General features: G+C 36.9%; 2 protein-coding genes across 2 annotated transcripts in view; both read right to left on the bottom strand.

Annotated features, from left to right (window-relative positions):
• Window positions 1-8,772: 8,772 nt before the first annotated feature.
• LOC139730346 (alpha-N-acetylneuraminate alpha-2,8-sialyltransferase ST8SIA3-like) lies at window positions 8,773-13,566 on the bottom strand. The gene is made up of 4 exons (XM_071641212.1): window positions 13,459-13,566; window positions 12,143-12,232; window positions 10,794-11,029; window positions 8,773-9,294 (listed from the first exon to the last, which is right to left on the bottom strand). The coding sequence occupies exons 1-4, from the start codon at window positions 13,467-13,469 to the stop codon at window positions 9,074-9,076; spliced, it is 558 nt and encodes a 185-aa protein (XP_071497313.1). The 5' UTR covers window positions 13,470-13,566; the 3' UTR covers window positions 8,773-9,073.
• Window positions 13,567-15,435: 1,869 nt separating this feature from the next.
• Window positions 15,436-26,243, bottom strand: part of LOC139730348 (uncharacterized) — an 80,364-nt gene continuing 69,556 nt past the window's right edge. The window contains exons 4-5 of the mRNA XM_071641215.1: window positions 16,578-16,697; window positions 15,436-15,646 (exon numbers count right to left, since the gene is read on the bottom strand). Of these exons, the coding sequence (XP_071497316.1) occupies window positions 15,436-15,646; window positions 16,578-16,697 (331 nt within the window). The remainder of the gene's footprint in view (window positions 15,647-16,577; window positions 16,698-26,243) is intronic.

Here is a 26,243-nt window from a genome sequence, read left to right as displayed (position 1 = left end):
GAAACTTCTAGAGTCTCAGATCCGGTGATGTGAGCCACACACTTGTAAAATAATAGAATTTACTCTCCCGAACTATGTTATTTTTGTTTCGAATCTGGATTTCAGGAATGCAGTGAAAGTAGTCGTGTTCGTTGGTCATCATAATCATATGACAGAGTTTTTTTTTCCCTTTATCATCATTCTTTTCCACTTGTGTCTTCGGGAAATGCATGACAGCTATGATACCAATGCAGTATCTACAAATTTGAGAAGGTTATTTTGGAAAGACATTTACTATCATTTGTATAATGACCACTAACATTTTTTTTTTCATTGGGGGATATAAGTTTTATTCTTTGAAAACAAATATTATCATACCGAACATTTTGGTAATTTAGCTGTCAAAGATAAACAGCATTTAGCATCTATACCTATTTTCTACGAGTTAGGCTGTCATTGTATTACCATTAACAATGCAGTGTTAAACATTCACTGACAAAATAGCAATGATGTCAGTCAGATTTGTTTTGTTTAAAGTTACTCTTAATCCACCTATTCTCGGGGATGGGGTCTTCATTTTGGGAAGGTATCATTTTGTTATTGTTGTTCGTCCTTCATTTTTTCTTTGAAAAGTCGAACGTTTTGGTTAAATGTTCTTGAAAAGTCGAACGTTTTGGTTAAATGTTCAAGTTAACCTGTGTTCTCAAGTGAACAGCAGGTGAGGGGTGGTGAGAAGGATGGTAAAGGGAAGGGTCTGGAAGGAACTGAAGGTGACGTGGATTTCCATTCAATAACCACCTCCCTGTTTTCTACAATTTCTTTTAAAGCTACAGTAGTATAATTTATAAGCTGGACATAATCACTTCGATGCTTAACAACACTGGCAGTGACCATTGAACGTCTGCGGTCTTGTACAGAAGGGGCAACTAGACGAAGCTGTATAATCAATATTATTACTTACATTTTCAACGTGCAGTTTCAGGGTATACCTAAAGTAGATGCCGCCGTTTAACCAAAAAGGCAAAATGGCAGCTAATGTCTACAATGATTATTCCGCTAAATATCACAGCTGAAAAGGGGAAAATCCGGGCTTTTGAATTTTTATAAAACTATTCACCAAAAGAAAAGAGAGAATGTATGTCATTCCTTCAAGAACTACACTAAAAGTTTTGATAGTACACCTGAGTACTAAATTTCAGCAATATCCGTCTCGAAGCGCCACCTTTATACGGCACACACATGACCCCCACCAAACTTGTGACCCATGATCATTTGAAAGGTGGAATACTAGGGCAGCATTACCAGAGAGAAAAAAAAAAACCAAAAGGGGTCTGATTTTCACCATGATGCAGGTCCATACGATTTTTTGTAAACCAATAAATCAAGAAATGTGGATGGTACAGCACACACAAGAAATAATATGACATATAGCGGCCTTATAGCTCATAGGATACAGCCTTTTTTCTGCAATATATTGCCCCCCCCCCCCGCCCTTAGATTGTACCTTTAGATTATTTTCCTTTATCATTAATGTACCGTGTAATTTGGATCAAGCAATTGTCAGTATTTTGTATTCATCAAGTTTATCGATTCTTTTTCAAAAATCCTATGTGTCACGAGTGGAGTGACAGACGCTCTCCTTCACTGAGGTCAATTTGCATTGAATTTGTAAATAAGCACTTAAGCATATTACGCTTGTCGTGGAATTGCAGAAATAAATAAATATCAAAATCAAAATCAGATAAAGAGTGAACAAGCGAGGGCGCTACCACCAACAGCGATAGGTGGCGGAGGCGGCGTAGGCGGCGTAAAACACTGGTGATTCCAAAGCATCATCCGGTACACGTCACGTACTATGGAATACAATTAAAAAACAATTATGATTGCTTGGCATTTTGCAGCCTAGGCCTATGTTAATGAGACTGATACTGTAACGATTAGTTGACGAAGATGTCATCATGTAATTTCTTTTCTCACTGCAATTGTTAGAATACTCTCCAATATTAAGTAATATGTGATCATTCACAGACTTGTTAAGAATGGCACCATTGCTACCCGACGCCATATATTATTTGCGACATATTTGTGACTTAATTGCCTGTTTATTCGGGTTAGCCTATGTTCGTTGTTCCGAAGGTTCATTATCCCAAGACACACAAATGCCCATACCTATAGCCTTAAAAAAAACCAAAACACACACAAAAAATGAAATTGGAATAGGGTTCGTTAATCTCACCATTCGTGGCGTTATTTCAAAGGTTCGCTATTCCGAAGGTTTGTTTATCAGAAAATGCATCTCCGGAATTATGCGAACCTTTGATCGTGTAAAGATAACCCACTGTAGCCGTTTATTCAAGACTTGGGGAAATTTATTTCCAGAATTTTTTTTTTTTTTTTTTTACGTGCAACCTTCACTGATCTGTAAGTAAACTTACAAAGTTGTTCGAAATCAACTTGAAATATGCAGGAGTTTTTGTCTGTTTGTTTCTTGTTATTTGAATATTATTGTCAGTGCCCGATAGGCGTTATGAAATTAAAGGATCTGCCTACCGGTTGTTGAATGGGATCAGCGTTTGTGATAAATGTAATGGTGCAATCAAAGGCATTAAAACATATATAAGGTTTGTTGGGAACGTGACACATGTAACATGTTACCGTGCATCATAAAAACCAATAAGAAGTCTCTAGACCAGACTTTACGTGAGGACTCATAATTGATAAAATGGGCAAAGGTAATCAAATATTAGCTTTCTATATTTTCTTTTTAAAAAGCAATTCTTCTGATTCTAAAATTTGGGATCCTAAAATGACTTGGAAATCGTCTTTTTAGCAGTTCTGTTTTTTAAATCAAGCATTACTTTCTATTCTAAATCTGAGGGATTAGGTATACTTGAGGTTCCAGTTCATTTTCTTATTACATGTACTAAGATAACCTTTTACACAAGTACTCTTCACGTTCAACTCTCATAACTTTTGAAAAGATGATGCTTTTGCATACAGATGTGCAAAAATTTTAGTCTAATCCAGTATTCCCTCTTACGGTATAATGGTTGCTATAGGGTTTTGTATCCTGTTTTGTGTCCTATTCATTGCACAGGGGACTTTCTTTCCGATATTTAAATGAGTTAGGAAAATCTATTTGCATTGAGATAATGCTTTCAAATCACCAGTGTTTTACGCCGCCTCCGCCGCCTATCGCTGTTGGTGGTAGCGCCCTCGCTTGTTCCCTCTTTATTCGTAAGAATGGTTGATCTTTCGAGACTTTGCTCTTTCAGAATCTGCCATTTGACAACTAGAAGCCATTGTTTGGCGACTTCTTGTTGTTTTTATCTATGCAGGGTTACGTAAAGTAGCATAAAAACGCATATGAATGTGAATAGGATAATAGGAAAGGGTGAAACATTACTTAACTTAGCTTTTGGAAGCTGTATCCGCTGTATCCAGTGTCTATGTCCCCCATATTTGATTATTAAGGTTTTCAATCATATAAGTGTAGAATGTGCTCCACACTGTTTTCCTTCAAATACCCTGCTCATGACATGTGTATACAGCAGACATGCAACGGGGTAGGTTCTTTCGGGGTCATTCCACTAGACCGACACACACGAGTCATACAGCCCACGAGTTCAACATTGAAAAAAGGGCCATGAGTTATACAGCTCACGAGTCACACAGCCCATGAGTTCGACACTAGGTTAACACAGCCCACGAGTTCGACAGATACAACACGGGGTTAATGTGTCGGTCTCGTAGGCCTTGTTAGCTCAGTGTCGAACTCATGGGCTGTATAACTCGTGAGCTGTATAACTCGTAGGCTGTAGACTCGTGGGTGTCGGTCTCGTGACGTGCACCCATTCTTTCAAGGGCTGTGCTAATTTTCTGTAAACTGATGATTTGAACAACAATCGCCTCGGTTCAAATTCATAAAATTCTTCCGTCAAGTTGTTTTTATTTCAACTGCTTAACAAATTGCCCTACATCGACGTAAACAAGCACTGAATTGATAAGTGGTCTAGTAGTATAATGACAAAAGAAATCATGGTCATACATACTTGGGCAGGATTCGAACCTACGATATCCTGATCTAGTGGATAAGACGCCTGTCTGGATACCAGGAGGTCGTAGGTTCGAATCCTTGCCTAGTATGTATGCCCATGATTTCTTTTGTCATGTCTACACTGATTAATTCACTGCTTATTTGTTCGCTTAGAAACACCCATAAAAAGTGCCGTATAAATGCAATTATCATTGTAATCATCATTATTACAATTTTACGTCGATGTGGGCAATTGTTTAATCAGTTGCGTGCAACAATCGTCTCATTCAGCATTCCGAATCACAAGCTGGAGAATTTTGTTTTCAAATGTGTTGCAGTATCCTTCTTTTTTTTTTCAAACTGACGATAATGTTAAAATCATGAAATTTAATAATTACTAAAAGCTCATATTTAACCAAACATGGATGATAAGTGATACGTGTAACATGTATCATAATGCATAAGATAAGTTGACATTGATCCCCTGTCCGCAAACTGATATACCATCATGATGACGGCTGCACAAAACATGACTGTGTCTAGTAAATGATTGCATTCAAATTGCTTCGGTTCATTTCCATTTCTGTAAGTGAAAAAGAATGAGTTTGACCAATCACCATGTCACCTTGATGAAAAAGGAAATGTTAAAAGTCAAGCTATCGAACGATATTCTGCAAAAAAAGAAGAAGAAGAAGAAGAGAAAACAATGACACCAGTTCGTTTCAACGACGCACGGTGGTGCAGTGTGAATCTTTTAAAATTCATGCACGTTTGGCTGGATATAAGCTTCACAACTTCTCTTTTATAACCGTATGTTCTTATCCGGTTGCCATTTCGCTTACGATAGATGCATTACTCATAGTTTCATCTGTACTTGTGTAGTTTAGTCATTAGGTGATTGTGTTGACTCTGTACATATACTAGCCTCAAGGTAGAAAAGATATAGGGACTTAAAAGTTAATGTAGAGGGCGCTCCTCACTCATTGCTCATTGACTCGCCAATGCCGTTACCTCTCCGCAGAGTCTCAACGAAGATTCTCTCCCTCTCTCTCCCTCTCTTTCAAATCACCAGCAGTCAATTGTCTTTTTTTTTTCTCCAGGCTACTGTGGGCATTAGCGGTCATTAGATCATGCACATAATCTGACAGTAAATAGATTGATCTAAATTGAATACGCAGACCTTGACCATCGCATTGTGTAGTGATGTTTCCTATTTTGTTCTTTAAAGCAAGAATTTCTCTTCCGCCACTTTTCATGGTTTGCCATCGCCACCTTCTTCACCCATTTGTTTACATTTGTAACCTTAACTACCTTTTTAAAGGTCAATAAGCCAAAAGATTGACCATAATCCATAGTGTAAAACTGGCTTTCTCTTAACTCTTTTCATGCTGAGGCCTGATTATACATTAACCTGGTTTTTGTTCCCTTATTCTTTTTTAATCAAGGAAACTCAATCATACACCAGATGATAGTAGGTGTAAGGCCACTTTATCATGCTTTCGAGGTGGCATAATAGATGTGACAGTTGATGCAAATAGAGCACATCAAACAAACCGAACACTTAAAAAGGTTAATGCTTAGACACATTCACTCTTCACCAATCAAAAGTAAGTGCCAAACAAAAGGCAGGAAATGTAAATTAACAACAAACAAAGAGATCCCAGTTTCTTGCTGTCTTTCTACCCAAGGGATTTTGTGCATAAATCATAAATTTTCATGATGGCTACGATGCGTCAGATCACCATTAAGCGATAAGCCAAAATATAAAACAAAAGTGCTCCATCATGGAGTATTCATGTATATTCATTTCATCATAATAATAATATATCGTCTTTATCAAAAAAAAAGTTTTAGAAACAGTGTAAAGTCTGTGGTACAATAAAGGATAATGTCGACATGGAATACAAATATACGATCATAATAATAATTATCATCACGAAAAAGTTAAGTTCAGTGGCAGTTCGGTTATTTTTATTCAGTAACGGCATTTTGCTTCAGAAAAGCAGTTCTTGTGCAAAAGACCAGCAATACCTAACAAGTTGAATTAAGTCAAGTTACAAAATAAAACACCAAAGAGTAAAACAAAAACTATGTCAATTAACATTAGATAAGATAAAAGTAAAAGTACAACACATTCCAAGACAGTTGTTTAAACTAACACAGTAGTCAACACGCACTCACACTCTCACACTCACACACATGTACACACGGCAACACGTGATACTCCTGCGCTCTGAACCTTTAAATCAGAACATGAGCGTGCTGGCAGTTTGAGGATTTGTCATCATGTTGCATTAAACAATGTAGCAAAATTTATCCTACACTATATAAGCTCACTCTCTGATGACATATTAATCTATTATAAATAACATTCTTACATGTTTTTACATATCGACATTCGTAATCTCTAGTTGTTGTTTTTTTAATTTCACAGTTCTATGATAATGATGACATATAATTTGCATGAAATGAAAAAAGACGTAGAATTCGATGTCGCTTATATCATTTTGATAATAGTCCCAAAGTGATTTTTTTTTCAGGTGTAGGGTGGGGTGGCTGCTCGTAATATCTGGAGAAAACAGTCTTTAGAAGACATGATGTATGTAATATCCTTGGTCCTTGATCGTTTATTCTTTCTGCCATAATGTAACAAACTGAGGTACAGCCTCGTCAGAGCAGGCCTGGTCGAAGATATTCCAAGAAAACCAGTCACAGAAAGCGATTAAATTGTCTGCCTGTGAAGCTAGCTGTATTTAGGGTTACCCATCGGTGATGACGTGATATTCATATAGGAAATTCTTGATCTGAGGTTATCGGTTAAAGCTATAAATTGGAGGAGATGATGGGATCAAGTCGTCGGCCTCTTGCCAAAAGGGCCCTAATAGTGTACAAAGTCTAGGGTGTTAAGGCCCTTTTGGCATGAGGCCGACGAAGTGATACCAGTGACATCACTTTCTCCACGAACATTCATTAACGTTTTCTTTTCTTCTTTTTTTTTTTGGGGGGGGGGGGGGGATATACAGAGTTTTATCTTTCCTTGTCCGAATATGAAACTACTTAATAGAGGCCATCATTCTGAAACTGAAATGCATAGATGCGCCTGTAATACACATTGTGAGAGTATGTGACACTGAACGGCAACACCCACGAAAAGTTGCGTGAATAGGTATTTCCAGTAGGAATATACTGTACTTCTCTCAAAATATCTCTCAACTGGAGTTGCCAGGAAGTAACCAATACACCAGACGCAATGAAGGCCCTTTTCAAAAAGTGGCACTTTGAATTGTCTGATTGCCAATCACTCATTCATTTTTATTCATTAATTCATTTTTTTTCCATTTCCAACAGAAACATATAGCTATTTTACAGAAATTGAATACATAGATTACGTCACAGTACATAATGAATATTCTAAGTATGTGGAAATGCGTACTATGGAGAGAAATGCTAAAAGGAAGTGCTTGTTGGGTGCATTTCCCCACACGTAATACAACAAATCATATGATTGATACTATGTTACCAGAAAAAACGGAAATACAAAAGAAACTAAGATATGGACACCTATAACTAAACCTACCCGATAAAAAGACACTGAACAAATCCATACACTAATTTGCTTTCATGCAAGAGGAGAAAGTAAAGAGAGAAAGTGCGTGTGTGAGAGAGAAACTTATTACATGTTGTGAAGATAGAAGATAAACAAGAAAGAATGATAGATCATTCTTTTGTTGAAATGAAGATTCCGAATTTTAATAAGTAACAAAGCCTTCTAAAGCTGAAAAATTTCCTCCATCTGACCTTATAGAATGCTATCCGATGATTTTTACATCTGATCATGTTATTATGCAGGGTTATTACACGCACACACACGGGCCCACACACGTGCTAATAATATAAAGTCTCTTGTGGCATATATATGTATATATATATATATATATATATATATACACTCAGCAAAAAGAAAAGGAAAGAAAAGAAAGTGAACACTTTTTTCAAGTTAATATTTATTTTCTCATAGACTATTTGGCTAAAAGTTAATGTATTATACACGTATACCAGAGGAAAGGTAATAATTTGGCTATAAAAAGTCAAAGCATGAAAAAAAAAGAAACTTTACGCATGAGTGATCATCTTTGTTTTCTATTCTAAGGCACAAAAGTAAAAATTGCAAAAATGAACAATGTCATTCATGCGCAAGTGCTCTTCCACAAAACAATAGGAATAAAAGACAAATTTAACTCAATAAAAAACATGAATGAAATAGCAAAAACAAATCTGTGATCTTTATAATTATGTTTGAAGCCCAAAAGATCAAAATTAAAAGTAATGACGAAAAATGAAGAATCTTCTGTCAAATCCAATTTCAAATGAAAGTGAGAAAAGAGGCAATATTAACAAATATGGTAAGAATTTGAATTGGTTTCTCAAGTTAGGAAAATTATAAATAATATTTGGTTCTCGAATTTGTCTCATGAATTCTTGAATTACTAAATTAAAAGAACAAGATAAAGATAAAGTGTTCATTTAATCATTTTTGTGCCTTACTCCCTATGTCATGTGACGTTTGAGTTGATATAAAATTCGTATTATCCCCTTTAGTTTCCCACTTTAATTTGTGTTTGAGGTTATAAAGAGATAAAGAAAACGGAAACTTATTTTTGCTATGTCATTCATGTCTCTCATTGTTTTAAACAATATTGTTTAAACTTTTAAGATAAATTCTAAAAACTTTTGTTATCATTGTTATCTTTAAGGGTATTTGCACTTGAAAAAAAAATCATGCTAATTTTTGCAATTTTTACTTCTGTGACTTGGAGGACAAAAATGAATGTGTTCACTCCAAGCATAAAGTTTTTCTTTGTATCAACCTATTAGGTTGATAGCCAAATAAATTATCTGTAATATGGTGTATTATGATACATTGATTTTCATCTGTAATATGGTATATTATAATACACTGACTTTAATCAAAACCTTCTATGAAAAATGTGAACACGTAAAAGTGTTTACTTTCTTCTTCTTCTTTTTTGCTGAATATATACTAATATGTGAAACGATTCAGCACTTTCCTATGTGAATGCGAATGATGCCAAGCTCGTGGTATTGTACGAAAATCGAGAACTCTGTATTCATGCCATGAGCCTGGGAAGGAACGCTTGTGTCAAAATAGTGATAAGGAACACGCTGAACCGTCGAGTCTAGCTTCAAAGGGAAGGGCCAAAATCCATAGAGATGTGTTTCCTCGCACAGCTGTATCGACTCATGAACAATTAGAAATCCTGCAGACATAAAAAGAGAGAAAAAAAGACAATGTAATCTTGTTTTTTTCAGTACACGTATCCGATTTTTATTTTATTTATTTATTTTTGTTTTTGCTGTCATAAATTTCACATAACTATTGTTATGCTCAAACATTATAAACTGCATTAAGGTCACATAGGCTGGAAAGGGGGTGTCATGTTGCAGAAATATTCATTTCTGATTTTTTTTTTTCATTTTGTATTGGTTTTCTGGGGTTGGGGTGGTTCGCGGGGAATTTGGGTCGAACTTAGAAATTAGGATTGGCTAGGAATTGAGGTGTGCCACTGGTTTCCCTGTTGAGTTTTGTTGGTTTGGTAACGACCTGCTTTAAATTGTCATTAATGTTCGTATAATTTTTGTTTTGTTTTCTTTTGTCTTGTCTTGTGTTGTTAATTTTCATTGGAGGGCGGGGCAGCATTGGAGACACACTGTTTTTTGGTCATTCTTGGGTTTTGGGATCGACTTGGCTTCTTTGTGAAGCAGGCCCCATATCTCCTTTCAAGTTTTATTTCATGGTTCATTTCAATTTCACAGACAGTGTATTTTACAGTGCCAGCTTGTGTTTTTGAATCACATCGAATATATATATATATATATATATGTATATATATATATATATATATATTTATTTTTTCAATTATGAACTTTGGTTTGAGGTGTTTTGTGGGTTGAGAGAATTCCAGCTGGTATATTGTAGTGTTTTCCTAGTTGATAAATGATTTGGTACGTAGGTTTTATGGTGAATGTAATGGATTGTGTGTGTGTGGGGGGGGGGGGGGGGGAGGGGGTTGGGGGTTAGAGACACATACCCAGGGTTTTTTTTTATGAATAGATATTTTTGTGAGGTATAATATGATTGGGGGGGGGACTGGCGGTTAAATTCTTTTTGTGATCGGATTTTGAATTTGGAGGGCGTGAGGGGAGGATTGGGAGAGTAAAAGGATTTCTTTTTGTAACTGTGTCACCCTTTTATCGGAGTGATCATGAGTTTGTAAATTGTGATTTGATATCGGGATCTGGGTGTGATCAAGTAGTTTGAGGTACACATGCGTCATCGAAGATGACAATCAGCGTCGTCATCCACAAAACATCATGATTTTCAATATATTTTGTGATTTATAGAATAAAAACAGTCAACAATATTCCTAAATAGAGTACACTTGTAAGTGATAAAAACAGCCTATGATTATTTACATCAAATTACATTCTACATTGAATAACATGTTGGATTAAAGAATTCGTTAAAGAAACAGAAATACATATCAACAAAAATTGCATAAATCCGTAGGTAAGGATATAAGCATGATCAAGTATTAGCACGATACTAACATTTGTATCTGTAATGATGATCACCTCAGTCATCATCGGGGGATACTCACCGATTAAAACAATGTTATTAAACAATAAACTACCTGCGTTACATTCAAAAATATGTGCTTTAGGAAATGGACTTGCTTGCTGAAATGGAACGACAAACCTGTTGAAGGTCTTTTGAGTGTCTTCATATTTTTCCAGTAATTCCACAAGTTGACAATTTCGCTTGGATGAGCAATGGTCAGCTTTGGATCAGTAAAGGTTCTGTGTTCCAGCGATTCAGCGCATGTGTTGAATGACTGTGCAGCCCCAAAGCAGGTCATCATGATAATACCGCTGTACTGCCTCATATCGCTATTAAATCTGTCCAAGTCATCCGTCTGTGATAAACTGTTATACCTGGGATGCAGGATTGTCAATAGGGGGTGGTTACTTGTGGACAGTGGATGGAAAAAAAAAAGATGTCAACATGACAGAAAGTCAGCGTTGCTTCGTCATCATTATTTGTTTATCTCTGTGTGACCAGTCTATGATGAGTCATCTTGTTGAACCAAAGTCGTCTTTTCAGGCATGATACTAGCATAATACTGTCTTAAATTACTTATCGCCTCACGACAGGAGCAATTGGTCGATCTCATTTCAAATGTCCTTTAAAGCAAAAATATTGACTACAGCCGAGGGACGACGAAATATTTGTGTGACAAAGCTCCGTTCAGGTTTCTACTTCATCTTCGTATTTAATTGATTTCTTTCAAAGAAATTACTTTAGCCTATCGCTCCTAACCTAATTTGGTCAGATCATTTCCAGATATCAACAAAGGAGTGTGTACTTCACACCAATTTACGAACATAGCATATCAATACTCCATTGCGCGTCTCTACGTCTGAAAACGGAAAGCCAATTGTCGAAAAGCCTGAAAGTCAAATCCTTCTTGAATCTCACATTCCTTGGTCAGTGTTGGTGAAGAAAGCTTAGGTTTCTAGTTCAGGCTTCCAATTCATGTTTGTACAAGTTGAATTCTTTAAATTATATGAATTACGCTAAGCACTCCTAACTTTGGACAGATTATTTCAAGGTATCAATCAACGAATGCTTACTTCACACCAATTTTACCGTCATTGCATAACGTAACTTCATTGTACGTCTCTACGTTTAGAACAGAAAGTCAACTGCCGAAAGGCCTGAAAGTGGAACCCTTCTTTGGTCTTACATTCCTTGATCAAGATAGCTTATCTCGGATTTTCCCCTTGATCCAGCTTAAAGAGAGTGAATGCCTTGCAATCATCAATCCCGCAGTTCCTCTTTGAACTTTATTTTCAATGAAATAATGTTCTACTGTCGAAATAATAGTGTAACTGACAAAGTCAGACAAGTGTTGGTTGCAGAAGAAACAGTGCAAGTGCTAGAAGCAAAGTTTACCATTGGACAGACATTGATTCAAGAAAGTATCGACAAGATTAGACTAATATCTGGTTGGCTGTCGATTACATGTACATGTATTTTTCTCTTACCTGGTAACAAATATACTTGGGTTAAACGTTGTCAAGTTCGTTTTTCTCCCAGCGTCTTCAGCAAATTTTTCAATAGGGGCAGCATTACATCTGATGTCAAAACATAATACGGAGAAAGTGTTGGTGAAGGGATATAAGTCACCCTCATGAAGAAATGGAGTAGATAATAGGATATGAAATTTATTAGAAGTACCAATACTGAGGGAGTATGCCCTCCAAATCTGGAATCGACTTAAGAACGAATCTACTTCAATTATTCTTTTTGACATGATTTTCCACTTCTGGTGCATTTATGTATCGTCTTAGTTTCATTATTGTAGAATGATCTCTTCATTGAGGTGAGTGAGTCCAGACTACGTAGACATCTTATGGAAAAATACAAAAGTTATTCCTTTTGGAATTGATATTCTCTTTTGAAACAACCATGGGGTCGGATGGGGATATGCTTGATGGTGAAGCAGATTTGTGGACTTGCTTTCTCGTCAAATCTTTGACACGTTTTTGACAGTTTTACGTTGTCGTCTCGATTTTAACTCAGTTCCTACGCAGGCTGGATGTATCATATATCATGGTACGATTATTGAATTCGTGGCGCTGTCAGAATCAACTGTGTGTGAACGTTTTTTTGTTTGTTTGTTTGTTTGTTTGTTTGTTTCCTGCGCATCACATGATACTGTTTACAATCCCCTCTCTAGGTTTAATAGATAGAATAGAATAAAATCAATCTGTAACACACACACACACACACACAGTTTTTGTCATTAACTCTTTATGTGCCACGTTCGCACGCCTGAGTCAGTCGAGGTCGTGCAAACTTCGCATATTCTGCTCAAACGCACAAACCCGCCCAAACCGATCGTACACCCGCCCAAACCGATCGTTAAATCGCCAAATGTTGCTGTACAATGAATTCGTTTCTCGCGATTCAATTCCTACCACATGTAGTTTTCACTTTATGTGGTAATTGACTATCGAGGGGTATTCACTACTGGTCTGAGAGTAAATTCTTGGTTTCTGTCACTATTTTGTGTGCAAAAGTCATTTCTCTACAATGTAGCTACTGGTCACCTGAAAGAAAAGCAACCATAGATTTGTCATACAATTATATATTCAAATCAAAGCAAAACTTGACATTTTCTGTACAACTTTATCATAACGTTACGTAGATTTAAAAAAAACAGAACATTTTCCCAGAGCACGACTACGTTGCAAACTCAGAATAATGTGGCAAACAGATGGTTTACACAATGGCACATGAAGAGTTAACAACATCTTCGTTTGTCACAATATGGTTACCAAATAGGAATAAATCTTACCTAAAGACCATGTCAAATGAATCAATTTCTTTCCCACATCTGCTATTTCGAAGAATTCCACTGTTTCCAACTACCGCACATTTTCTGTACCTTTGTCCTTTAAACGGTGATACCTGACATATAAAAATGAGAATGCAAGAAGAAAAAAAAAAGGAATCAAGTCATTTGTGAAAACACATTGGACTTGATTATAATCATTTGTCTGAAAGAGGAATGGGGAGAAAAATAGAGACATGATGACAGACACACACGAGCTCAAATAAAGAAAATCATTTATTTACGTTCAACTTGAAAAGTGTTATTACAATAGAATCAAATAAAGCGTCTGACTAAGTTACCCTGAATTCAACTCAACTTTCATCGGCTGTTAAAAAAGATAGAGGAATAATCATATCGCCAGCTCATCCAACATCATTCGAGTTCCATGCAAGTTTTGATTCCTTCCAACGAGACTCAACATTTTCTAGAAAGATGGGGGGACCCATCATAAAGAAAAAATGGCAGGTAAGAAAAAATAGTAATCCCAACGCAGATGGTTTAAAGCAAAAAGTAAATCTAATACATTAGCTATACGCAACACCGTGGACTTTCAAAACAGGTAGGTCCTGCATCGAGCATTAAAAAGAGATTCAATATGACGTAAATACTAATAAACCATCTATGAAAACAGGTTTACAATTTAAGCATACTTTCCCTTACCGAAAGTTGTTCATTTGACGTTACACATAATACACACACATGCATATATGTGTCATAATATTATATGGAACTTCGAATGTTTTTATTATAAGAAGAAGGAGTCTCGAATACGCCATCTGTAGTTCCAACAAGAAGGTTTTGTATACTACACTGACAAAGGCCCAAGGTGTATTAAAATAAAAACCTTCTTGTTGGCGCTGCACAGCATGGCGTATTCGAGACCAACCCATCTTTGGTGGTAACGAGAAAAACCCAGATTGTTTTTTTTTTTTTTTTTTTTGCATGCATGCTTTTAAGAGTTTTCATGCAATTACGTTGTGTCCTATGATAGCACCCTATAATGGCAAAAATAAAATGTGCCTGGGAAAAATCTATGTGACTGTACTGAATTTTATTTTTTTTTTAAAGAATTGATGTTGTTTAGATTCTTAGGACTTAGCACCTTCTGGAAAAAAAATTAACAAAGTGATGTACAACAAGTACATGTTGTTGTAATGATTAATTATGTGACTTTTTGTATTTTTTCTTGGTTGCTTTGGTGTCTCTCTACATTTTCCTCCTGTTCCCCCCCCCTCTCCAAATAAGTCATTTTATGCATAAAAATGAATCATTTCGCAGCAAATAATAAAGTATTACGTGGGTCGTCTGGACAGCTACACATAAGCTATAGCCAGCTTGGCCTTACTCTGGGATCTGTCTAGATCTTGCTAGATTTAGCGCCTTTTGGAACAAAAAGAAATAGATTTTCCCCTTTTGTCACCTTTTCCCCAAAAACTTCTTTTTCATTGCCTGAATTCTTCATTTTCTTGCGAGAATTGCAATACTTTGAAGAGTGTACCGTATGGGGCTACTGCAAATGAATATATTTCCGTCAAACAGTCTAATTTGATTAAAAATGGATCTAGTACCTTTTGGAAAGGAACTCTTCTACATATTTTATAATAAAAAATATGTGTGCAACCACATATTTATGTTCGACATACACGCACACACACACACCACAAATACAATCTGTCTATGATGTGTATATATGTATGTATGTGGTAGGCCTATGGTTACAGTTCGATAGTCTGAAGGTTCGCATGACTATGATAATCCAGGAAACACTGGGTAACGGAACATCATTTTGCGGAGTAACACAGTACGGATTTTATTCGAAGATTGTGCATTTGCCATATCCGTGTCTTCGTCCGGAGTGGCAGCTGCAGAATCATACTGGCCACAGCAATGCGTCAAACGAATTATATCATTGGAATGGTAAAAGCGCAGAACGAATCTTCATACGCTTCCTAATTCCATAGAAGGACTTACATCTGGAAGATGTCGTCTAAATGTTTCTGTCGCATTAAAGTATGGCACACGTCGCTTCGTTTTGTTCACTACGACCTTTGTTGAAATGTAGAAGGGGAGGCCAATATTTGGCGGAGTATTTTGACGTGTTGCCAGCAGGTTCTCTTCTGCATTCATTCCTATCCCTCTCAGCTCTTCCCTGTGGGAGGAAAATAATGGAAAAAAGCTTGAAGTACATAGATGTGAAAGATGTATATGTAAGTAGGAATGCATTACACCAGGCTCTTGAGACTGAAGTTCTCACGGAGTAGGTCAAGATGTAAAAGTTTTCCATCATTCAAAATGAACTGAGACGCTCTTGCTCATGATTGTTATTCAGAAGTTAAAGAAATAGAACAAGCTTGAATAAGATTGAATAAAGGTATGCATGATGTCCATAATTTTAGTTAACTGCTCATGAGACCTTGATTCGTCATACATGAATTTATTCAAATTGGGTTTGAAAAATGTTCTCCAGTAAAGTTATACGTTTTCACAATTAGAATCAATTTCAAACAGTCCGATGATCCGGAGTGGTCTACAATGATACAGTACGATTCTCGTGTTTTTGTTTGTTTGTTTGTGTGTTTGTTTGTTCGTTTTTTGTTCTTCCGAGTATCAATTGTTTTTAAAGTATATACTGAAATTCTACGTTAAAAAAAAAACGGATTTGCAATGCCATGCAAAGGATATTGTCATAATCACTTTAATCTGTCTTTTTTAAATTCTCCATCATTTTCGTGGACAGTGTTATTGGCAAATAAAGTGTATACCTTAGTACAGCCTAAATCATTTTCCGGTGATGACCCGGAGTGCTCCTTGAAACTAGGATTCAGTGATACAGGTACGATGCCTGTTTTTTTCGAGTATTCAATGTTTTGAAAACATATATTTATAAGCATTTTTAATGTTATGTGAAAAATAATGTCTAATTACTTTCTTCTGCCTGTTTTGTAAGTCTCCACCATTTTCGTGGAGAGTATTATTGACAAATGAACTGTAGGCATCTATGTTAGTCCAGGTTAAATCAATTACTGGCTATACCACGAGGATTCGACATGTCATAGCAAAGTTTCAAGCTGTGAACTCACCGGAGACGTCTAGTATTGGTCTTGTTCTGTTGCCAATTATGCTGAAATAGTTTGCCATACAGGAACAATCTCTCCGACGTTTGGTCTGCGAATTCCCACAGGTCGTCTGTAAGAATAAGGCTGGAACAAATTTTATGGACAAAAAGTATACAAACTTTAACACGATGACGCTCATAGACCGAAGACGTACGCATGGTTTCAGCCTCTTAGTGGTTTGAAGACTAAGGTTTGTTCGGGTTTTTTTAATGTAATTTCGTGATTACCACCGCTTAGTCTTGGTACCTAAGGCTGAAGCTTGTAGGCCTACTAGGGTCCGCCGAATATTTAGTTTTACCCTTTTTTGAACGTGCTGAATCCAAATCTGGATGATGTAACTTGCATACTTGAGGGTTTTGTGATGTTCAAGACATTCAAGATATTCAGAATATTCAAGTAGTGCAAATTGTGTGACCTGTTGATATAAACATTGTCGCATATTCTGATAAGGTAATTAGAAATTTCTGCAACTATAATGACTACTATCGTAAAAATGCAAGTGATATCTTAAACATTCTGATTGATCATAACACTCGTGAGTACTGGATCATTAACTGTACTTGTTCTTGTTTTGTTTTGTAACCGCACGTTACTTGTATTTATTTTCTTTAAATAATACAGAAATATTCAAGGACAAAGAAAAAAACATACAAATAAAAGTACCAAACTGGTTTCTTAAGCAATGTCTATAAGACCATCAACATTAGCAGAATGACCAGTTTTATTTTTTTATCGTATCATAAAGACGATTCATTCTCAGTAATCTCAGTATTCCCTTCTTCTCAGCACTGTTATCGTTATAACTGAGGTCAACATTATTAGTGTTTAGCACTACTGCATGCAGAGAAAACAGTAGATGATGATCATGAAATCATTGAACCACATATGGTGGTCTTGCAAGGTTTATTGCTGGCGCACGCCTTATCGTATCATCTCCAAGATATCTGTTGGAGTTGGCAGTTCGTGTACAATTTCAAACTGGGGTTGAATACCTACAGTACTCCTCTGTGTTCCTGCGGAGGGGAGTTAGGTATATATCATAAAAGTTTTCATTTTTGCAGTGTTCCGAGCATACCAGCTCAGATTAGGACACGTCTGAATTTTTCTCCTTGTTCCTAGTTTATCCGCCAATCACATATGAAACGGGCAACGTGGTACCTTCCCAAAACAAGCTTGTATAACTTCCTAAACCTACTGTAGAAATTGGAAGATATCACACTAAAACTGTATTTGTTTGCAAAAACGTGTCCTCCCAGTAACATCTTTCAAATGCGATTTAATTCGCATGGATAGATAGTTGTACAAATTAGCTTGGTCGATGAATACAAGCTGTGCTGTTTCCTTGTTATGACTTCTGCACATAATTACTATTAATTAGATCGGAAACCGACAGACATAGCAGTTTGAGAAAGCGCTCTCAAACTGCTATGTTTGTCATGTTATTTCATCATAACTACGTATAATAGTGGAATATGGATATTTTTATATCAGAGAGTTTATCTTTCGAAAAACTTATACAATTTGAAATTTGTACTTAAAATCCATCTTTACAAAATGCTTTAAGCTAGAGATGTAATGGAATTAAATTGCTACATTTCTGAATGTGAGCCTCCTATTTCATCATCCTTGTTCAGTGTAATTTGTTTTGGGGTTTCAGAGTATTGGTCTTTAAGCTAAAGGACCACAATAAATTCCAAAAATCTATACATAGAGTTGTCAATCTATATAGTATATGATAGTGGGATTCACACGTACGTGAAATAGCGGGATACAAATCTCGATATTTGCGTCGCGTGTTCGAAATCTCGACATTTTTGCCCGTGTGGACAAAAAAAACCAACAATCTCACTTATTATCGCGATCAGCATCGCAATACAAATCCCGAGAAATACTGCGCTTGTCCAGCGGTAACCGCGTGAACGCTGGATCAAATAATTTCGAGATTTAAAGCCCCGGTCAAACAGCACTCCGCGTCTAAATTACGTACAAAAAGTTATCTGGTGGACGTGGTCGTAAGTGGTAATTTTTTTGGTCAATTTTGGTTTGGCCGTGCTTTGTACGGGGTATGGCCGTTGGCGGCTGTTCCACTGCTGAAGCACTGCCTAAGCACAGCTAACCACGTCCAGCCACGTGTATGTACGCGGAAAATCCATTTGTCAGTGATAAGCCGCTAAACACACGCTATTTCCCGTGATACCAACGCGTAACACGCGTCAGATGACCGTGCTCAGCCCGTGACAGATCGCTAAACTTTCGCGTCTTTGCTCACGTCTTACCACGTCTCCCCACGTTTTAATCACTGCCGGAACACGGATTATCAGGTGTGTTTCACGTGTTTTGCACGTCTTTACCAAATGTGCCGCCCGTGGTTGTCCGCGGAATAAAGTTTTGAGCAGTTCAAAACTTTTTACCGCGTCCGACGCCGTTTCGATTTTTCCCCGCGTCCTGCCATGTCTATAAATCGACCGTATAACCGGGGGGCCAAAAGCTAAAAACAGAGGTCGAGTTGCACTCTCTCTACAAACTAAGTAGACCATTTTCAAGTTTTTATTGTAACAAACAACATTCCACTGGTCTACCTCAAAAAAATTTGTTGCGAAAGCCTCCAAATCCAAGATGGCGTCCAAGATGGCCGCCATATTTACTGAATTTCAGTTCAAATTCAGTTCAAATTTATTTCATATTTCCATTTTCTCAATGATGGCATTACAAAATTATTGACAACAAAACAAGAGTACAAAATATATACAATCATGTCTTTTGATTGTAGAAGAAAAAGAAAAAGAAAATATACTTGACACAAATGTACATGGTCACATCGTATGAAAATGTCACTAGTAAGTATAAGAAATATGATGGGGCCTACATAAAAGCTTAAAGCTTGTAAAACTGTAGGTTTCCGAGTTCATAGGCATATAATTTTACACGGAGAACGGATATGTTTGTCTTGACCAACTAAAATTACACCAGTTCAAAAAAATAGATGAGTAATAAACTAATGAACCACATAGATATCGCACAAACCAGACTGCATACAAATCTCGCAGTGTTTGAATAACAACAATGCTGTATTATTAAAAGATGTATCGGTACCATGAAATAACTTAAGTAACTTGGTGCTGCGGACAAGGACAAAAGACTGGGAGCATAAAAAGGTTGCTAAAGGCTTGGTAGTGTGTATCCACTAAGTAATAACTGTTTTAATTTGCGTTTGAAGGTGAATAAAGATAAGGAAGAAGTGATATCTAGAGGGAGATCATTCCAATATCTGGGTCCAGTAAATATAATTGTCTTCTTTGCAAAAATAGTGCGAGTACGGGGAAGGTGATAGGCGTCACTCTGGCGAGTGGGATAACAGTGGATAGAACGATTCCTTTTGAACATGTGGATAAAAACAGATGGTAATTCATTAGTTGTTAGTTTATACATGAAAATTCCGAGATTATAATGAAATAAGTCTGAAATTTTCAGAATTCTGTTTTGATGGAAAAAACAATTGGTATGGGCAAAATATCCGGCGTGGTTTATGATTCTTATTGCACGCTTTTGAATACGGAGAAGGGAATCTAGTAATGAGTGAATTGCATTTCCCCACGCCAAAATTCCATAATTGAGGTGTGGAGATATTAAACAAGAATATATACTCTGCAAAATATGAACAGGAAAAAAATGTTTTAGCTTATTCAAAATCCCAATATTTCTAGACAAAATTTTACTTACAAAATTAACATGAGTTTTCCAGGATAATTCTTGGTCAATCCAAAGCCCTAAAAACTTTGTGTTATTAACCTGCTTTAAACATAAATCATTTATTTTGATATCATATGGAACAACATTCAAAGAATTACTAAATACCATATAATGAGTTTTTTCTATGTTCAAGGACAATTTGTTCGCATAAATCCAGGATTGCACGGACCTGAGCTCAGTATTCATCATATTTATTAATGCATTAGGGTCTCGATGTGAAAAAACAAGCTTGTGTCATCGGCGAAACAAATGAATGACAAAATTTGCGATGATTTTGGAAGATCGTTTATGTATACTATAAATAAAAGTGGGCCCAAGAGGGAGCCCTGCGGGACTCCACATGAAATAGGCTTTAATTGCGAATCATGGCTATTGATATTAACAAATTGCTTTCTTTCTGTTAAATAACTCTTAAACCATTCTAAGGGGGTACCGCGGATTCCATAGTGACACAATTTATAAAACAAGATTTCATGATCTATCGTGTCGAAAGCTTTAGAAAAATCAAGAAAAACTCCAATTGTATGTTCAAAACTATCTATAGCATGAGCTACCTTGTCTATAAAAGTAAGTAAAGCACGGGTTGTGTTGTAATGTTTTCTAAAACCAAACTGAGAATCCGACAGAATGTTATGATTTGTGAGAAATTTTAATAATCGTGTGTAAACCACCCTTTCGAGAATTTTAGAGATTGAAGTCAACAAAGAAATTGGTCGGTAATTATTCACCAAATCTTTCTGTCCCTTCTTAAAGATAGGGACAACTTTTGCGACCTTCATCTTATTGGGGACTTTGCCATTAAATAAGGATTGATTGAAAATGTATGTAAGAGGAGTAATGATTTCGTTTAAAACATTTTTTAAAAGAAAATTTGTAATTCCATCATATCCTGAACTTTTTTTATCGTTCAAATTCTTAATAATATCTATAATTTCTTCTTCAGCAATAGGTTCAAAAAATATTGATTGAGAATTCCTATTACCTAAGTATCTATAAAATTCAGTTGATGATTTCGGGATTTTACTGGCAAGATGTGGACCAAGAGTTGCAAAATAATCATTGAAAGATTCCGCCATATTGACCGGGTCGTTAATCTGGCGGCCGTCCACTGAAATATATTTAGGAGGATCAGTATTGTTTTTATGTTTGAGCGCCTCATTAATCACCTTCCACGTACTCTTCACATCAGATTTATATTTAACAAACTGTCGGGAAAAATAATTTCGCTTGGCTATACGTATTATGGATGTCAATATATTCCGATAACGAACATATCTTAATTTGTTTAAAGGGGATGGATCTTTACGATACTTATGAAAAAAATTATTCTTGCGGTTAATGGACCTGAGAAGAGATTTTGTAACCCATGGTTGTCGTGGTACTTTTTTATAATTAGAATGGTGAGGTCTTCGGAGAGGAACACAAGAATCATAATTAGCAATCAAAATATTCATAAAATTTTCAAAGGCTAAATCAATGTCGCTTTGACTGTATACGGTGGACCAATCCTCTGAACTTAATTTCTCCCTAAGTTTATTAAGGTTGGATTCCGACATTACACGAATACCTGGGTTATGGGTGTGAGAAGCATTAGCAGTCATAAAACTGGACACAAGGGCGTAAATTGGGAAATGATCAGTAACGTCAGAAACTATTATGCCAGATGTAATGTCAGAAAATGAATCATTTACAAAAATGTTGTCAATAAGAGTAGATACATCATCAGTTATTCGAGTCGGTTTCCTTATAAGGGGAATAAATGATTTCGACAACATAAGATTAAGAAAATCTGCGCATAAGGGATTATCACTGTAATTAAGGAGATTGAGATTAAAATCACCCATGACAAAACATGTCTTACTGTCAAAGTAAGTGTTCGAGATAAGGCCGCAGAATAACTCTAAAAATTCAGCAGGGTTTGAGCTTGGGGGTCGATAAATCTCCCCAATTGTAATATTACCTTTGTTTGAAGTTTTGACCTCGATAAATACACTCTCAAATGTATCTGACATCACGCTGTATTTTTCTAAGAAGACACAGTCTAAATTCTGTGACACATAAAATCCGACTCCCCCACCTTTCTTCCATGTTCTATTATTTGTTATGAGTTTAAAACCGTCTATAGTAAGCAGCGAAGAGGGTGATGTCTCCTTCAACCAAGTTTCACTGAGCCCGATAATATTATATTTGGATTTTAATATACTCACAAAAGAAAGAAATTGATCAAAGTTTTTATTTAAGCTTCTGATATTAAAATGTGAAATAAACAGTTGATTTTCGTCGGTATGAGTGAGTGAAGTAAGCTAATCCTCTGTGTGGTAGTGAGTGAATACATTTTGGACTGCTGTATCGCTACAGTCAAAATCCAGTCTTAATTCAGGAGTTTGCATATTTAAGAAAGTGACGATGTCGGAATCCTCACCCTCTTCGCTGTCTACTGAAATTACTGGTGTCATATCAGCAAATGAGTGAGGATAAAGGGTGGCAAATGATGCGGCATTCGAGTTTACAGTAGTATTTGAATTCATCATTGTGACTGATACAAGGCAGGTGAATATGAAGACAGGCTGTAAACAGGAAATAACTTCTTAAAAACACATCTGCTGCTTGGTTTTATAGGGAGACAAGTGTGAGAACATTCACCCTGATAATATATGGGAAAAGAATGTCCAATGGCCATACATAAAACAATGCATGCCAAAAATTCAAAGGTAACTGCACCAGTATAGTAAGTATGGAATGAGGTTGTTGCTAGGCTATATGAGGCCAGAATTGCATTGAAGAGTTCAGAGAAGCGAATGCCAGAGCAAACAGACAACAAATAATTGGGGGTGAACAAAAACACCATAGCAACACATTTATGCCTACACAATGATAACAGTTTGCGGAGGGTAGAAGGCAAATTACGTAGAGGAGTCAGAAGCACCGGGATGACACATTTTTGCATAAACATTGATAACAAATCACTGAGAGGAGTCGGGAGTACCGTGGTAACACGTCTTTGCATGTACAATAACAAATAGCTGAGAACAGGTAGTGAATTGATTTGCGAGGTCAAAAACACCAGAATAATGCATTTTTGGATACACAAGGATGACAGATTGCTCAAAGCTGATGACAAATTGATAGCGGTCGAGAGCACCGGCATAACACATTTTTGCATACACAATAGGAAGTTCAATAACACTGTTATGTAAATTTTTGTGAATTTCGCCAGGAGAGAAAGCACTGTGAGCGTGCATAGAACAATGTAAAAAGGTATACCGAATACTGGTTCTTTACATAGTGGATATGGTAATACAGTTCTCAGTTCAAATCTAAACATACGAGTGGTTATACGTACGTTCATAAGTATGCACTTGGCACAATTGTGAAAAATCAAATTAATATATCCAGGTAAGACAGATTTTGATGTTGCGTACATGGAATGTATGTCAAGGCAAAATGCAAACACTGCTGAGCACATAACAAAATCTAAGTTGAAATGAAAATCAATTGCTGTGTCGTGTGCGTACTTAAAGCACACAGAAAGATACATAATCAATAAAAAATTACTTACATACATGTCTTCTTTAGACCGTTTTCTCCAGATGTTACCCGCAGCCACCCTCCCTCCCTCACCCTTGAAAAATCCCTTTGCAATCAAAGTACAGACATTATTGCGATTTACTTCTTTTCGCATCACGTGTAAATTATAATTTTGTTATCATTTTCATGGAATTGTGAAGAAAAAAGACAAAAGGTTATAATAGTTTCAGTCATAACACAGTACAGACTATTTCATGTCGGATATACTATAATCACAGATTGCGATAAAAAGCATATCACATTTTACATGTTTTTTCTCCAAAAGCCGAGTATTGGGACATAATGGGAAAAAAATAGAGGAATTAAGAAACATTCTTTCTACCAGTAAACAGACCAAATCTGTTGAACAGTAAATTAGATCATTACTTTTCAATCACATAATTTAAACGTGTTATGAAGTCAGAGGTTAAGTTCCAGTCGTAGCATAGTACAAGCCATCTCATGCTGGATATGGTAGTCTAAGATTACGAGAAAAACAATTTTCCATTTGCCGAATATTAGAGCAGATGTAGAAGAAAGAAAGAAAATGTAGAGGAAGACGCTTACTTCCAATCAATATATATACCAAATCTGTTCTGCAGTAAACTTCCGAGTTCAATCATTGCCATTCAATCCCATAAACGTATAATGAGCGCACTGTTTATATTTAAAATCAATTCAACCAAAATGAATAATTGACTGTGTGAGCCGCTGCATCGGCCTCATACACTTAGTATAATTGTTGAGTGCTTTGTTTGAATAACATGACACAAAAACGAAGGAAAAGGAACGAACACAACTCGTGGTAGCTATTTGAAATTTGCGAGTGGTGCTATATCAGTGAGAATAAATTTACGTAGTTGGTAAAAGGATTCGGAATTGTAACTCAGAGGTGATAACAATAATAATGGGTAATAACGGGTACTTTGGAAGAAAGAAACACTAATGTAACTGATAAGAGCTTTGATGGGTACTAAAGCTTACCAATCAAGTCGCAAGAGGTATTTTAACTTAAAGGCGCACATAGGAGCTGAAGATCGCATGAGACTCGCGGCTTTCAGTTTCAGTCACGGTACAGATTCCAAGTCGCAGAGCCTTTTTCTTTCCATTTAAGGAGTACTTCTGTGCCAGCTAGGTGTATCTTGGTAGAAGCGTTTTTTTGCTTTCTGAGGTCGTAGGCCGTTTTCGCGAGAAAGCTTCTCCTGGCTTTGAGGGCAGGGGGCAGATCCGTGCGGACCGTGATCCGTCGAGATTCCTGACCGGGACCGGTGTTGGCTCGCGGCTGGCTGTTTTGGCGCTGGCGCTGGTCAAACGATTCAAGAACACGATCCCTGTCGCGAATGTAGACGAACTTTGCAATTATGGCTCGTGGAACACGGTCTCCAGATGGGGCTCCGTTGGCCTGGCCGGAAGCAGCGTTGGCGTTGTCGCGTCGGGGGAGCCGGTGAACGTTCACGAGGGCAATATTGGCGGCATCATCTGCGTTTATCCCGAGGTAGCAAAACGTGTCGCGAAGTGTGCGCTCAACATTTTCGTTTGGCGTTTCCTTTACTCCGTAAAAGAGCAGGTTTGCGCGACGGCAGTAAATCTCCATTGCCGTGAGCTTGTTATGGAGCTTGGTAATTTCGGCAGCCATCTTGCTTTCCATTTCTGGAAGTTTCTTGTTCTCAATCTCTATTATCTTGTCAGAGTTCATGCTTACGGAGTCTTCTAGCTCTGACAGTTTGGTGTTGATTGAAGCAACCTCTCGCGAAAGAACGTCAAGTTTTGCGCAAACTGTAGAGGAAGAACGAGTTATACTTTGTTGTATGTCCGCCAAGGTCAAGTCATCGCCGTCATTGCCGTCATCGCTCCTTGAGTGAGACTGACCGCCGTCGGCACGGCTGGGTTGCGGGGCGTGGGTGGGAACAGTCCGGTCTTTACTGGTAGCTCGGGTAAGGCGGGTCGCCATCTGCACTGATAATGCGCGTTCAGAAGTTGCAAATAAATTCCAGTTTTGGTGAATTTCAAAGCTTATGTTCAAAGCTTCGTCGAAACAGGTTGAAACCAAAGTTACTTTTCGGCTTAAGGTGAAAAGTTATGCAGGAAGAGTCAGAAAATAATCCATGAAGTGGTGGTGAGGGAAAAGGGCGGTGGCTGCAGAATCAAGAGAGCCATGGCGGCACGTCCGTCTCCATCGAGCGCTTTCGACTGTTATTCGACTGTTTCGATTTGTTATTTAAATGATAGAATTCGATAGAAACATTAGATTTCAACAAATGTGATGTCATATGAAAGAGAATAAAATTGTCTACAAGTTGATACCATTTTTGT

This window comes from Diadema antillarum, unplaced genomic scaffold, assembly GCF_040938485.1.
Source record: "Diadema antillarum isolate AM-2024a unplaced genomic scaffold, OU_Dant_1.0 seq00000302_RagTag, whole genome shotgun sequence".
Lineage (NCBI taxonomy): Eukaryota > Metazoa > Echinodermata > Echinoidea > Diadematoida > Diadematidae > Diadema > Diadema antillarum.
Note: the sequence above shows the minus strand (reverse complement) of the source record. Positions and strands in the feature narration are given on the sequence as shown.

What these genes read in the sequence shown, in the direction of transcription:
- LOC139730346 (XM_071641212.1), bottom strand. An exon ending in CCAAGTATATTTGTTACCAG is followed by an intron (nt 11,030 to 12,142) that starts GTAAGAGAAAAA and finishes CCTGCATCCCAG; the next exon opens with GTATAACAGTTTATCACAGA. An exon ending in ACTCAAAAGACCTTCAACAG is followed by an intron (nt 9,295 to 10,793) that starts GTTTGTCGTTCC and finishes TTATGTCTGCAG; the next exon opens with GATTTCTAATTGTTCATGAG.